The sequence below is a fragment of the Arvicola amphibius genome, chromosome X, assembly GCF_903992535.2.
Source record: "Arvicola amphibius chromosome X, mArvAmp1.2, whole genome shotgun sequence".
In the NCBI taxonomy this organism is placed as follows: Eukaryota; Metazoa; Chordata; class Mammalia; order Rodentia; family Cricetidae; genus Arvicola; species Arvicola amphibius.
The window spans coordinates 111,625,423-111,639,547 of NC_052065.1; the positions used below are offsets into that span (position 1 = coordinate 111,625,423).

The 14,125-nt window shown below is 44.3% G+C and overlaps 1 protein-coding gene and 1 non-coding gene across 3 annotated transcripts in view; both read right to left on the reverse strand.

The window, feature by feature from the left end:
• Positions 1-1,034: 1,034 nt before the first annotated feature.
• The window catches only part of Lonrf3 (LON peptidase N-terminal domain and ring finger 3), a 39,422-nt gene continuing 26,331 nt past the window's right edge, over positions 1,035-14,125 (reverse strand). For both annotated transcript variants that reach the window (XM_038316233.1, XM_038316232.1), the window contains 4 exons: positions 12,308-12,466; positions 10,261-10,423; positions 9,232-9,381; positions 1,035-6,167 (listed from right to left, as the gene is read on the reverse strand). In XM_038316233.1, the coding sequence (XP_038172161.1) occupies positions 6,012-6,167; positions 9,232-9,381; positions 10,261-10,423; positions 12,308-12,466 (628 nt within the window). In that variant the 3' untranslated portion in view covers positions 1,035-6,011. The remainder of the gene's footprint in view (positions 6,168-9,231; positions 9,382-10,260; positions 10,424-12,307; positions 12,467-14,125) is intronic.
• On the reverse strand, positions 3,896-4,002 carry LOC119805616. The gene has a single exon (XR_005283935.1). It is a non-coding gene; the product is annotated as a U6 spliceosomal RNA (small nuclear RNA).

A 14,125-nucleotide genomic window follows, 5' to 3' on the forward strand; every position in this document is an offset into this window, starting at 1 on the left:
ACGATACAGGAATGTTTCCTTTACAAGGAAGCTAGACAGATAATTGGAAAATGCTTAAACCCTTAGCTGAGGGGCTACTGACTACTAGAGGGAAAATATGCCTTTTTCTTTGGATGTGTGGTCCCTGGTATGCTCCCCATGTCTCTACACATCCAGGCAGCACTCATTCCACTCAGAGGGTTAGAGATGCTCAAAAGATCCTTCGGTAAATGCAGAAGCGGGGATGGCTGGAAAGGGAGAAAGAAAAAAAACTTCAAAAATGTTGTTAAATATAGGCAAACCTTTCCAGTGCTTTTGTTTTGTATTTAAAAGACACTCAATTCATAGCCAGTGTTTCAGAACATATTAGTCATGACAATCTGTTCACACCTGCCTCGTTGCCATATATGTGTTTGCTGCTGGGGTGCAGACTTGGTGCCATGAAGAAATGTTTTCATTTGTATGGCTGTGGGTTGAATTAACGGACCTGGCTCACGCTAGGCAAGTGAACTACCACAGAGCCACACACCCAGTTCTTTAAAGGGTCTCGTCATCATAATATGTTACTGCCAATAGAAAGACAGGGTACATGCCTCTTTTCCAGGGCTGCTAAAAGCAGCCAGTCATTGCTCTCTCTTTATGATATTTCCATGGGAATGGGAATGGAAACCAGGGCCTTCTGTATGCTAGGCAAGTGTTCTGCCTGAGCTGTATCTCCAATCCTTTCTTGTGGTATTTATATATTATTTATTTATTTATGAAACAAGAACTCATGGAATTGTTCGGGTTGGCCTTGAACTCACTCTGTAACCCGTGCAGGCCTTGGCGTTGCAACCATTCTGCTCCGCCCTCCACTGCAGCTGGGATTACAGGCCTGCACAACTAAGGCCAGTTTTTAGTTCTTGAGACAGGGCTTACATTCCCTAGGTTGGCGATGAACTTGCAATCCCCATGCCTCAGCTTCCCGTGTAACAGGGACTGCACTCCTGGACCACCAGGCCCATTCGGGCCAATTAATTATTTTTCTAGGAGAGAATACACTTTGACACCGAGGCAACAGCAAACTTTTGTTTAATGAACAAACAATTTTCACACAAACTGGCTACATCACATTGCGATTACAACATAGATGAGCTGAAGCTATGTGCGGATTTAGAAGAAGGGAACCCCTAAAATGAAACTAGGCATATAGAGGTAGTTGAATAGCATCGGTGGGGAGGGAGCGTTATCTTAATTTCCCTTCAACTCTGTGCAAAAATAAAACGGTTGCCTAACAAACAAATGGTAACCAAACACACACACACACACACTTGCCACTGTTTAAGTGGCCTTATGTTTTAATCCCGGCATCGCAGAGAACTGCATACAATAATGAGACACGTTTATGTCACAACGGCCGATGGTGGCACGATGGTGGCTCTTCTTTGTATCTCACGGGTTGTCTTCGTCACCTGAACAACGGATGAAAGTCAGCGGACTTTTCAGATAATGCACACAAGGTACAGTGTTGCCGTGTAAACTTCTGTTAATCACATTTGTGGCTGCGAACAGTTTTTAAATGCTACAAGGTTGTGAAGCCAAAGCTTGAAAGAGACACCAGGAACAGCGGTTCCAGGCACTTCTCTCCGGAGGTTAACTTAACATGGTTGGGCACACCCACTTCTAAGTGAAAAGTTCTTCGTTTCACCTGTGGATGAGTAAAGTCCAGAGCATCGAGTAGTTAAGCAATGAATGGGCGGGTTCTACCATCTAAATGGAACTGGATGTATACACTGTGCATGGCTCCTTTCCCTTCCTGCTCTCTGTACATGAGAGATGCCAGAAAGCAAAGCCCATGCCCTGGTTGCTTTGCAGAGCTGTCTTCCATCCAGAATCAAAATCTCATTCCTTAGGCCCTAGAATGGGCTTCCCGCCTGCCCACGTCTACTTTGATGAATAGTAATGGACACACAGTCAACAAGCTTGCAACCCAAGGAATGAATCGACGGTTCAAATTCACAAGGCGGAAATGGAGTTGGCACAGGAAATGCAGGCCCAGGTGGGTTGCAGTCCATCAACAGGACAGGACCTGTTGGCTGTAAGAGACCTCTGGGTGCAGTGACCCAGGCACTGAGGCTTCTGTGGCTAGTCACAGGGGATTCTCTGAACCCAGGTCAGCTCCATAGGCAGAGGTGGCAGTGCCACATGTGCTGTAACTCAACTCTGCTATTGAGGCAGCATTGAACTTGAAGCAGCTGACCTTCAGGAAGGCAAGCTATTGGAATAGTTCTTTGTCCCCAAAAGTGAGGAGCAAACACCCTTTTCTTCAAAGTATCTACGGAAAAGTAGTTTCTTCATTTTTCTCTTTCTACATTTTGCTGGTTTTTAGCTAGCAGCAGTGGTACGGTACAAAGCAGAAAGGCATAAGGTCTGCTTGCTACCTAGTGTATGTGTGTGTATATGCACACACACATATACACACACACATACATACACACACACACATACATACATACATACATACATACATACATACACACACACACAAAGTAAATAATCTATAAAGGACTGGGTCAGCCACTCTAGAAAGGAATACTAACCCAAGAAAGTGGCACTGTCTACAAGGGGGGAATCTTGTCCTTCCAGCTGAGACTTAGAAGCAGAACCAGTCTGCAAGTGCTAAAGATGGTCAAGTTCAACTGATTACCCCACTCATGCACATCACGAAGAAAGTTAAAGCCTACTCTCCTGCTTCCCTCCATCCCTGAAACAAAAGCTGGCTGGAGAACAAACCCAACATGGATTCAGGCTGCTCAGAGGAATGTGTTATGCAGCCAGGCTAAGATTTCCATGTGCTCAGATTGGGTACCCTCTTGCCAATTGGTACCTCAACTTAACTTCCATTAAGGAGCCAAACTTCCTCTTTCCCTTAGACTAACAAGAGATGTGTTGGGCACGTCTCACTTTGAGCTCATAAGGTGTTTCGTGATTTGACTGCCATGTCTATTGAATAAAATGTGTAACAAACTGTTCAAAACATTGAAAGATCTGCCATGTGATAGGCAAAGAATCAAGCTTGGCCACTCATTGAATGAACATGCTACATAGGCATATTCTTTAAAATTGCTGAGCCTCTGTTTCCTTCTCCATATATGTTGCTTAACAATGCTGTCTAAAGGTTATTCCATGTATTCAGGTGAATGAGATCACTTCGTTTAGTACCTGGTACATGGTAGGTTCTCAACACACTATCGTAGAGCCTGTTATTTGGGAGAGCATAATGAAATACCATTAGCTATGTGCAAAACCTATAGATGGTGAAATCTAATTATTTATAGCTGAAATTCTCGACACATTTTGAAGAACAGGGAAGGATGGTGTGGCCATGCTCATGGAGCTAAAACTTAAGGCTTCCATTCTATCAGGAATTTTAGATCCCCCAAATATAGCATTGCTTTTTAGGCCTTATTAAGATGGGAGCTATTTTCTTGACATAGAAATTAGTCCCTACCGCTAATACTCGTTTGTTCTCCAGTCCTTTCGTTTTATCCACGTTTCTTCTATATCTACAGTACTGGAGCTAGAACCCAGTGACCCATGCAGATAAGGCAAACACAAGCAACTGAGCCATACCCCCAGCCTGGCTTTCCTAGTTTCACCCCCCAGTAGGAGTTTCTTGCAAACCATCAAGCTGTGGTCCAAGAATCAGGGGTTTGACCTTTCCCCACCGAGGTTAAAATGGCTGTAAATGCGTACAGCCGGTAAAGGCAGGGTTTCACGTAACTGTAGACTACTGATGACAGTGTCCGACATGGCTGGTGACAGAGTTTGTCTCTCATCATCAAGGCACTGCGCTAAGTAATTTCTGACATGTCTAACTTAATGTCCCTAAGAAACCTAAATGCTATTAACATCACCACCATTCCATCTTTTAATACAAAATACAGAACACTATCCAAATTTGCATGCTAGCCGAACAGAGGGGCTGTGATAATCTTCTCTGTGCCATTCCAATTTTAGTATATGTGCTGTTGAAGTGAGCTCCAGTACCATTTCATATACGAGGAAACTGGGGCTTAGTGCCAGTTAAATTAATGCCGAAGTACCACAAGTAGTACCTGGAGACGCTTTTGACCTTTTTCTCTGCTGTGTTTGCACTGCAGGATAGGAAACAATCATACTAGGACTTCGCCATGGCCATACACCTGGGTGTCAGGCAAAAGGGGAAAACATCTTCATTTCCTGCTCTCGGAGCCCTCTAGACTTAACTCAGATAGTGTCCACTCCTGCATTTCCATTCCATACACTTGCATTCACATACACTCGCCCAGATTATGCCAAACATCAAAGCTGAGCTGACGATGCTCTGACAGTACAGCCTAGATAAGCAAGTGCAGATGACCACTCATGTAGCTTCCGCTTATATGAGTCTTTTGGACAGCATCTGGAGACCTCCTCTCTCACACAGTCAAACCCCACCGGTGGCTACAGAAGATCCCAGACTGATCCTTGAATCTCTCTCTCTCTCTCTCTCTCTCTCTCTCTCTCTCTCTCTCTCTCTCTCTCTCTCTCTCTCTCTCTCTCTCTCTCTCTGTCCTGCCAACAAAATGGAGGGGCTACACGTGAATAACACAGCATAGCTGTCCAAAATCACCTGGGAGTAGTCGTTTGCACAAGAAACAAATGTGACAATTTCCTTTTCCTGGCTCTAATTTTCTTCTCTGCCATTAAAACACTTACACACTGTTTTTCAGCTTTCTCTAATACCAAAGGACTCAAACTAGCACTAAGCGAGCTAAACAATGCTACTTCTACCCTTTTCCCTTCTTTTCTCCCCATGAAAATTTTTTTCCCACTGAAATCTTTGGTCCATTGTTACCAAGAGGGAAGGCAGTGTTTACGTAAAATCGTAAATTCGTTCTCTGGTTCTTTTATAGAGATTTAAAAGTGGGCTCTAGCCTATATGATTTCTTTACGATTTGAAGATGGAGTAGCCCCTCGAGTATTCCAGCAGGTGCTGGTATGGGTCTTGATGCCATTTGCTCTGAAACACCCGGTAAATATCAATCTTATCCTTAACCAAACTGGGGAGAAATTAATACACTTGTCATCAGATTGCCTGAAGCAAATACCTCTCAAAGGTTGTAATAAAAGACACTTCTAATTTATCTCTCTGTTTTTGAATAACTCTCTCAGCCTTGCTCTGCACGACACCCACAAAATGTACCCTTTTACTGCACTCTCGCACACCCCACAACCTATGCCAAATCATGAAGGCGTAAGTCCCAAACAATCCCACACCACAAAATCAAGTATTTTCTATCACTTAACTCAAACTGAAAGAGTGGAATCTGTGAAGATAAACCACCTCAGAATCCTTCTGAAGTTCTTTGAGACTTAGCCGACTAGAATAGACAAGAACTATATAAAATAGCCTAAGACTTGGGATTACTCCGGCAAAAGGTAAAGAAAGAACATTGCACATGTTTAGTAATGTTACTTCCCTACATACAGTCAACCACTTCAATAAATAAAGCAATGGACTTCTCAGTAACGTACACTTAAATAGTTACAAACGTAAATGTAGAAAAAAGGATACAGTAGTGCAAAAAAATAAATTATTAAAACAAAAAGAAGTATGAACATTATTTTACACAATGCTCTATAAAACCTGAACCATTTGAAATGAGACCTCAAGTCAGTGACAGAATACAGTGACGCCTGCATCCGCTTCACATTCCAACCACACAGACACTAAGCTACGACAGACAAGTCCAGTCCTACTTTCAGAAAAACTGACGCTAAACATTAACTTTTGCTGGGCTCTTCCACACCTCTAGCTGTTAGTGTCAAAAAGCATCTGAAGACAGAAAGTCAAACAGGTCACATCCTTTCAGTCTTCCTACTCAACTTCGGTGTGGTCAAAGAGCAGAGCAACGTCTCTCCAGGATACTCTCTTTTGTTAACATGTTATTGAAATTAGACATTTTTATAAGAACATCACCCCGAGGCAGTGGAGAGGGTGGAAATGCTTCCTCCCCAGTCTGCTCCCCCTAATTTTGGTTTCTGGATATAAAGGCCAGGATTCGACGAATACCATTCAGTCTATCCTTTAGCGACTTCATTGCTAGGAAGGGGAGCTGAGCTCTGCTTTCCAGGGGAAGAACCGCTAATGTCCACCAGCACCAGGCTGGACCGTTCGGACTAACCTGCAACAAAGAAACACAGTTCATTGATCCTACTACCGTGCAGTCCACATACACAGGCCCTCACGCATCAAGTAAACACCCCACATGGACCCACTTATGTGTGTGGCCGAGATTGCTGAGAGCTTCCATCACTTCATTTGCTCCTCGTTCATTTCAGCTGAGCCCATAGCCACATGGTGGCAGCGGCTAGGGGACACTATTGTTTCCTAATCTCCCTTGTGGCTAAGTGAGGCCCTAGACAAGACTGTGGCTAAAGAGAAGTGGTAAGTGTAAGTTCTGAGTCGTGCTCTGGGAAAAAAGCATGCGGCCTCTGACTACCTTTGTCTCCCCGTTTCTTTCTTTTTTTTCATTTTCTTTTTTAAACTTTTGTTATTTTATGTGTATGGGGTTTTGTCTGCATGCATGTCTGTGCACCACAGAGGCTGGAAGAGGGCACCTGATTCCCTTGGGCTGGTGGCTGTGAGCCCCTGTGTGGGTGCTAGGAATTAAACCTGGGTCATCAAGAAGAACAGCCGGTGCTCTTAACCTCTGAGGCATCTCTCCAGCCTCCAGCCTCTCCCCTTTTCTCTAGCAAGACTGAAGACATGGTGATGACCAGTCTTTTTCAGTCACGAAAAGAGAACTTTCTAGAGATGGCACAGCCCTGTGATGGGAGAGCCTGGGTCCTGGATGCTCTCTTGAAATAGAACTGCCTTAGTCCTCCAGGACTGGGGCCTTGTCTCTCATTGGAGCTGTTGTCTTCTTTAGTACTTGTTAAACCAAGCAAACCAGCATCTTACCACATACTCTGTGCTCCCTACGCAGCGTGCTTTTACAAGCTCTGGAGTACCAACTATTTTCTCTCTTTGACTCCGAAGACCCTGGTTAGGTTCTTTGGACTGATCCATTTAAAATTCAGGCCTTTAATCCTAGGGTTCTTTGGGCTTGGCATGATGGCTTAACACCCATCATTTTCTTACTTTGGTGGAAGGCTGTAGTCTAAATATACCATGTCACAAACAGAACCGTAGCTACCTTCTCCCCTGAAACCAAGGGCTATGATTTCCAGTTTCAAAGAATAGCAAGCAAACATTTCAATTAGAAAATACATTCCTGTTAACCTTCGGGGTTTCCTCCAAATAAAGACATGTCTCATCCCTTACCAATCCTTCAGCGACATTCTCTTTGTCATCAGCTTCCTGAGCACACATTTTAGACATTTATTACTAAGCCTCAAATGAGTTTTCTTCCCACAACTTTCAAAACAAGTCAGCTTTCGGCTTGTAGAGAAGTGCATGCTAGTCTCACTCCCTCCGTATGAGGTTATTTGACTCCAAAATGCTTTGTGGGTTTCTCCCTGAACGCTCGGTTTTTCTGTACCTCTAGCTTCATCAGGACACCCCCATCTGTCTCTCCTCTGTCTCTGTCTTTGTGTGTGTGTGTGTGTGTGTGTGTGTGTGTGTGTGTGTGTATACCTCACTGTAGTGTGCAATGTATTTTCTCTTACAACCACTTTTGGATACCAGATTGCTATTCTGAGCTTTCTTTCCCAGGATCACCAGCAGAGACTTAAGCTGATGCTAATACCATGGCTTTTTCTAAGAAACCTCCCACCGAGGCGCGAAATTCTTATTCGTGGAACTGCTTGGGGTTGCAGGATTAGATACAGCAAACTGGATGAGTTTTTGCTGCTGCCGCCACCACCAAGGCAACATGATAACAGAACTAATAAGAAAGGAAATGATTCGGACTCGCCATGTCATTATGGCCTTATGAATCACACCGAGGCACCTGTGCTTTCTCCTGTGGTAGATGTGCTTAGCACTGTTTTTCTGTATCTTTTGCCCGCCTGGCAGAGAATGTTCCCCAGCAGGTAAGGAGGAACATTAAGCTTGAACATGACCTTGTTCTGAGTTACGCTGACTTCTTAAATCACCATAGCCAAGAGCTGGGTCACCAGAAATCACTTGGTGCCCTTGCTCTCTTTAGAACATGCGAGGGATGCCGATATACGGAGGGAGAAGAGCCACTTTGTGGGCTGCAAGAAGCAAGCCACTTCAGCCCATTAGGGAACAGACATGTGTTTTGAGGTCTCAGAATGTGAAGGAAAAGGATGAAAGTCAGACTCTTAATGATCCCCTCTGATTTTAGAGAAAAGTTGAGAAAAGGGAAAGAGATTTACCCAAGGCCACACTGTCAGAAAGGTAGGCAGAAAGGTCAGAGTATGTATATATAATCAGATTTTTCTGTCATGATAGACTCAGGAAGCATACGTTAGAAAAGAAATCAGAGAGGTTCCAGGAGTGATTCTGTGGGGCAGCCAGCTTGGCCTAGGGGGAAAGGCAGCATTAAAGAGAATAGCTCAGGTTAGGCCATCTCTTCTCCAAACTGGAAGTCCCCAAAAACACTGCTTGATTGAAACAAGGCAGGCAAATTGTGGTGAAACCGAACTCTGCCCACATTCCTAGTGAACTCTGGAACTGCAGCCTGAGTTTGTAGAGACCTGGGCCTCAAGGAAGAAGAGCAATCCAGTAGAACCTAATGAACTACGTCCTGGGGACCAGCTTTCTCGGGACCTGCTCGAGCTAGGAACAATGACAAGGGTCTAGACTTGCAGGGTTACATATCGATGGGCTGGCTATGAAAGATTCTGCAGCTGGACTCTTGTAGCATAGGTGATCTTACTTCCTAGCTCTTGCAGGACTGGAAAAGGGGACATGAAGCCAGCTGGAGGTACAACCTTAGTTTTCATCTCTCTTACTCCCTGGCTGTTGCATGTGTCCCTGTCACCTAACATTACCATGGCTGTGTGTCTGGACTCCCACTGATGGTTCTCCTGTTGGTGGTGTCGCTGCTCCCTTCCTCTCACCTCACCTATGTCTCAATATTTGTCTTAGTTCCAAGTTCCTACTACTTACCTTTATTAAGCCAATTCTGACTCGGGATCCTTTTGGTCCTACCTGTGATGCTCACTACCTAGCCACACAAGACTATATTGGATGCCAACCCCACGCCCATCTAGTCACAAAGCCTGGAATGTCCCACCTGGTTGTGCAACCTGTTCTGAACAGATATTTTTGTATACCTGCGGATCTTCATCTTTCTCTGGCATTGGACCAAAATGATTTAGTATCCGATTCTTGAGTGATGGTTTGAGCGAATGAAACCACGAGGAAGCTTGCTCATACACACAGTTATGCAGCCCCATGAGTTCGGCACGGTCTTCTCCCTGAACCTACAAATATCAAAATGCAAGTGAGGCAGTCTCTGCCTTCTCCACCCACCTCACAGGTGCTTTCGGACACCCGGCCCTCTTTTGAGATTCTGACCTGCCTTTCCTTTCCCCTTCTGGCTCTCTCCTGGGTCAGATGTGGAACACCCAGCAGCCAGGTGCTGGATGGGGTACGAATATGGTAGAGAGAGCAGGAAGATGAAAGGGTTAATTGAGAAAAATGCCCGAAACAGCAGGCAGAGAGATAAGCAGCGGGAAGCTTGAGCTAGCCCAGGTGAAGACATATGAGTAAAGCGCACTGTGCTGCTTTATGCCTCTACCCCTTCCATCTGTATGTCCTTTTCTTCCCTTCTCACTGGGAAGGTAGATACGACTGTATCTGTGCCTCAGTACATCTTCAAGGCCAAATGAATTTATCCATTCATCAATCTACAATCTAAGTTATATAAAGGAGCATGGGATTAGTGACCTCTTCATCTACCCCTTAGCTCAGGGTATATGACATTGTGCTTTTACTTTTGAGGACGCTAAACGACTCTGATGTAGGAACACAGTTCTTAGGCAGGTTGCACATTTTAAAAATGAATTTCTATTTGAATCTACAATCATCTCAAAATAAATGCACTGGAAAATATAAATCAATCGGTAGTTAAAATGCTTATGTGTACACCCCATTCTAAACCGAGCCCCCAGAGGGAGGGAAAGGGTGGGAGGGCTTTGGATGCAGGTGGGCAGCTATCCAGTAGCATTCATCTAGGACCAATTTGGTGAGAAATCCCAAGGCCCCAATCCAATTCCTAGAAACCCCTTCGCAATCATCTTTGTATACTAAGCTACAATAATAATTTGGCTTTTAGGTTTCTTGGCCCTGGCTGCCCTTACCTTTTGATCTTCAATGTATTCAATATCAGCTGTGTTGTAGCCATCCCGCTGGCCCTGTTGAAGCACCTTGAAGCGCCTCTTGCCTATGCTGTCAACCACCGAACGGCCATCAGCAAAGAATTGGACATTTCTGATTTCTAAGATGCAGCCGTATTCTGCAAACCTGTTTATTGAGAATCAAGTCAAGAGAGTAGATTGTTGATGAGTTCTTCTATCCTTGGCCTAGACCACCATGCCTAGCACCTGGGATGTTTGCTAGAGGACTCCTTTGCCCTGATCTACAACTACAGCTATACGTCAGACAGCACCTGTGAGGAGAAAAATCTGAACAGAATGGTAAACTGGCTCTCATTTGTGGATCACATACTATGTGCAGTGCTTGGGTTTCAATATTTGTCCCTCTCAAAAGCTTGTGTTGAAATTTAATTGCCATTTGAACACTATTAAGAGGCAGGACCTTTAAGAAGTGATCAGGCCTTGAAGGGATTGCACACAAGATCTTATCACATCCTGGACATGAGAGCATATAATGATAGGCCTAGCCACAAAACAGGCTGTTGGCAGGTGAACCACAAATTTGAGGCTGGCTGAGGCAACTTAGTCCTACCTGGTCTTCAATGAAATAAATAGGCTTAGGATATAGTTCAATGGTACAATACCTTCTGTGGGAGTTTGAACGCAATGATGGCCCTCCTAAGCTCATATGGAATGGCACTAATGGGAAGCATGGCTTTGTTGGAGTAGGTATGGCCTTGTTGGAGGAAGTGTGGCAATGTGGAGGTGGGTCTTGAGGTCTCCTATGCTGAGGATATTACCTAGTGTCTGAGTCTACTTCCTGTTGCCTTCTGATCAAGATGTCTGCCTGTCATGCCCTTTCATGACCATAACGGACTGAACCTCTGAACTGTACGTGAGCCACCCCAATCAAATGTTTTCCTTTATAAGGGTTGCCATGGTCATGGTGTCTCTGCACAGTGACAAGAAACCCTGACTAAGACACCTGCCTAGGCTCTGGATTCAGAAAAAAAAAGATTACTGTTATCAGATGCTGGCACATTGGCTGTAGACATCACAACCTTGATAACTGTAGGCCTGTGGTACCTCACACCTGTAATCCTAAAGCTGGGGAGGCTGAAGCAGGATTGCCATGAGTTTGAGGCAAGTCTGGGCTATACAGTGAGTTCCAGGTCACCTTAGGTTACAGTATGAAACCCTGTCTCAATAAAAACCCTATTGCTTATAAATTACTTACTACACAGCATTATATTACAGTGTCCCCAATGGACTTATTTGGATAGGAACCTTGTTTAATGCTTGGAGCCCATCAGCTCTCCCAATAAGCAAGACCAGCTAGGTCTTAACTTATGTCCACTTAACACACAAAGAAACTGGAGACAGAAAGGCTAAATGATCCACTTATGTCCAGCTAGGTCTTAACTATGTCCACTTAACACACAAAGAAACTGGAGACAGAAAGGCTAAATGATTTGCCCAACATCAAAGGTAACTCCAAGGCTATCACTCAAATATTAAAGTGGGTGGCTTAGCTCTAGGGCTTAACACTCTTTCCAAGACAATTTTGTTTGTGTGTTTCTGAGTTTTGCTTGTTTTTGAGACAGGCTCTCGCGTATTGTGGGCTGTCCCCAGGCTTGGCATGTAGTCAAGGATGACCTTAAACTTTGTTTTATCTTGTCTCCGACTTAGTCCTATTGGGATTGTGGGTGTGCACCATTCCAGGTTTATGTAATGAGGAGGGTCGAGTCCCAGGCTTTGTGACTGACAGGCAAGCTGAGCTACAGCCCTAGCCCACAAGACAAGTCTTGCAATATGTGGAACCTGTTTAATGAAAGATGACTTCTAGGGTTACTTAAAATCGAACTCATACTATAAAGTAGGTATCAGAGGGAACATGATCCTCACAGATGTTTGGGTGTTCTGAGCTGGCTAACCTCACAAACTTGGTTGATCCCACGACAAGAAGCCCTCCGAAGTAAAACAGAAATCCCTTTCTACCTAACTTCCCTGTTCCCTAGGTCTCCTCACTTACCCTTTGACAGGATCTCCAAGGCACATGCCAAACTGTTTTGTGCCTGTCTCAATACATCTCCGAATCATCAGGCGATAACAAGGCTCAAAGATGTGCAGGGGACAAGGGACAGTGGGATAGGCCATGGTGCAAACGAAAATAGGCACGTTCTTATTTAAGCTGTTGGGAAGAGAAGGTGAGATGGATCTTAAACCAATGGAGCAGAGAACAGACAGGTTGGTCAATGTCACAGTATGTTTCCTTGGAGTAAGACAAGGAGTCATCAAAGTTTAATGGCTGATAGAGAAACATTGAAGTGCACTTGATTCTGTAAGCCAAGTTCCATGATCCAAGTATGAAAGCCTAAACTGGCATTGCACATATTCTAAGTTTGTTGATTGGCTCTCTATTACCACAATACTGTATTATAATACTAATGCAGTAGTACAGTATACTAATACATAATATAATACTAATATAATATATAATAATGTATTATAATACTAATACCATAATACTATGCTGCTCCTACCTTTCTTCCCTTCCTCCCTCCTTCCCTCCCTCTCTCTCATTTGGACCACTTTAGGCATTTGCTTTGAGGCATGAAGAGCACAGACGTTATAAATGCACCCAGCTTTCCAGATGGGCAGTACTGCAAAGTCCTTACATGCGTCTCAAGTTTGCCAAGTCTCTCAGAAACCACTGAGAACGGACCCAGCTAGGAGGAGTAGCCAGCAAGAGCCCACCAAGACAAATGTAGCCCAGTGATGCTCAAATGCTCATGGACATAAGAATAATTGGGGGCCCTTAAGTCTAGATTACTGGGACAATACAGCTTCAGAGGTACTGGTGCATTCCCTCTGGAATTGCGATGCAGGAATCTGCCTTTCAATAAATACCCTTGAAAATTCAGACACATGGCTCTATGGGGAATCCCCAACTGGGCCAGCTCTTCGTAGATCCTGGTCCCCTGAAGCATCTAGTAAAACCAGAGCAGGGACACTACATCTAAAGGAGCCAAGCAATGTAAGACCATCTGTATAAATCCTAAAAGATGTCTTTAAACAGAAAGCCCCTCAGTATGTACCACTATTTATTAGGACAACTTTGAGTGATAGTTGAGAAGAGGACTCAGAGAGGTTAAAACAACCATTCTCAACCCCTGGGTCAATGACCCCTTTGGGGGTCAAATAGCCCTTTCACAGTGGTTGCATATCTGATATTCTGCGTAGCAGGTATTTGCATTCTGATTCATAACAGCAGCAAAATTGCAGTTACGAAGTAGCAATGAAAATATTTTTATGGTTGGGGCTCACCATGTCATGAGGAACTGTATTAGAAGGTCACGGCGTTAGGAAGGTTGAGAACCACTGGGGGTTAAAGGCTAAGTGAAGGATCAGGAAAAAGATAAAACTGTACAGAGCAGTTTCAATATAAAAGACTTTTAGTCCCCGAGAAAAACATGTGAAGTGAAGGCACATCCAGACAAATGGGATGCACAGTTCGAAAACGGTCTTTTCCCAGAGGGCATAAAAACAGCCGTGATTTTTCCCTCAGGAAGCTGTGTACCATCAGAGTGCTGTGAGAACTCTTAGGGAGGGCCGGGAGGAGGGCAGCAGCCAGAGGTGCAGGACTTAGCTGTTATTTCCTGCTTTTTTGCTAAGTGTATGGCACTCAGAGCCCTTGAAGATCCAATTATGTCTCCATTCCAAGCCTTCCCATCTCACGCTGTGCGGCAGAGGAAATGCACAGCGAGTATGGACACTATTGCCTGTTATTAAGTGCTGGCGGTGCAGCAACTGATTTGGGTCTTCAGAATAAGTCCATAACACAAGAGCT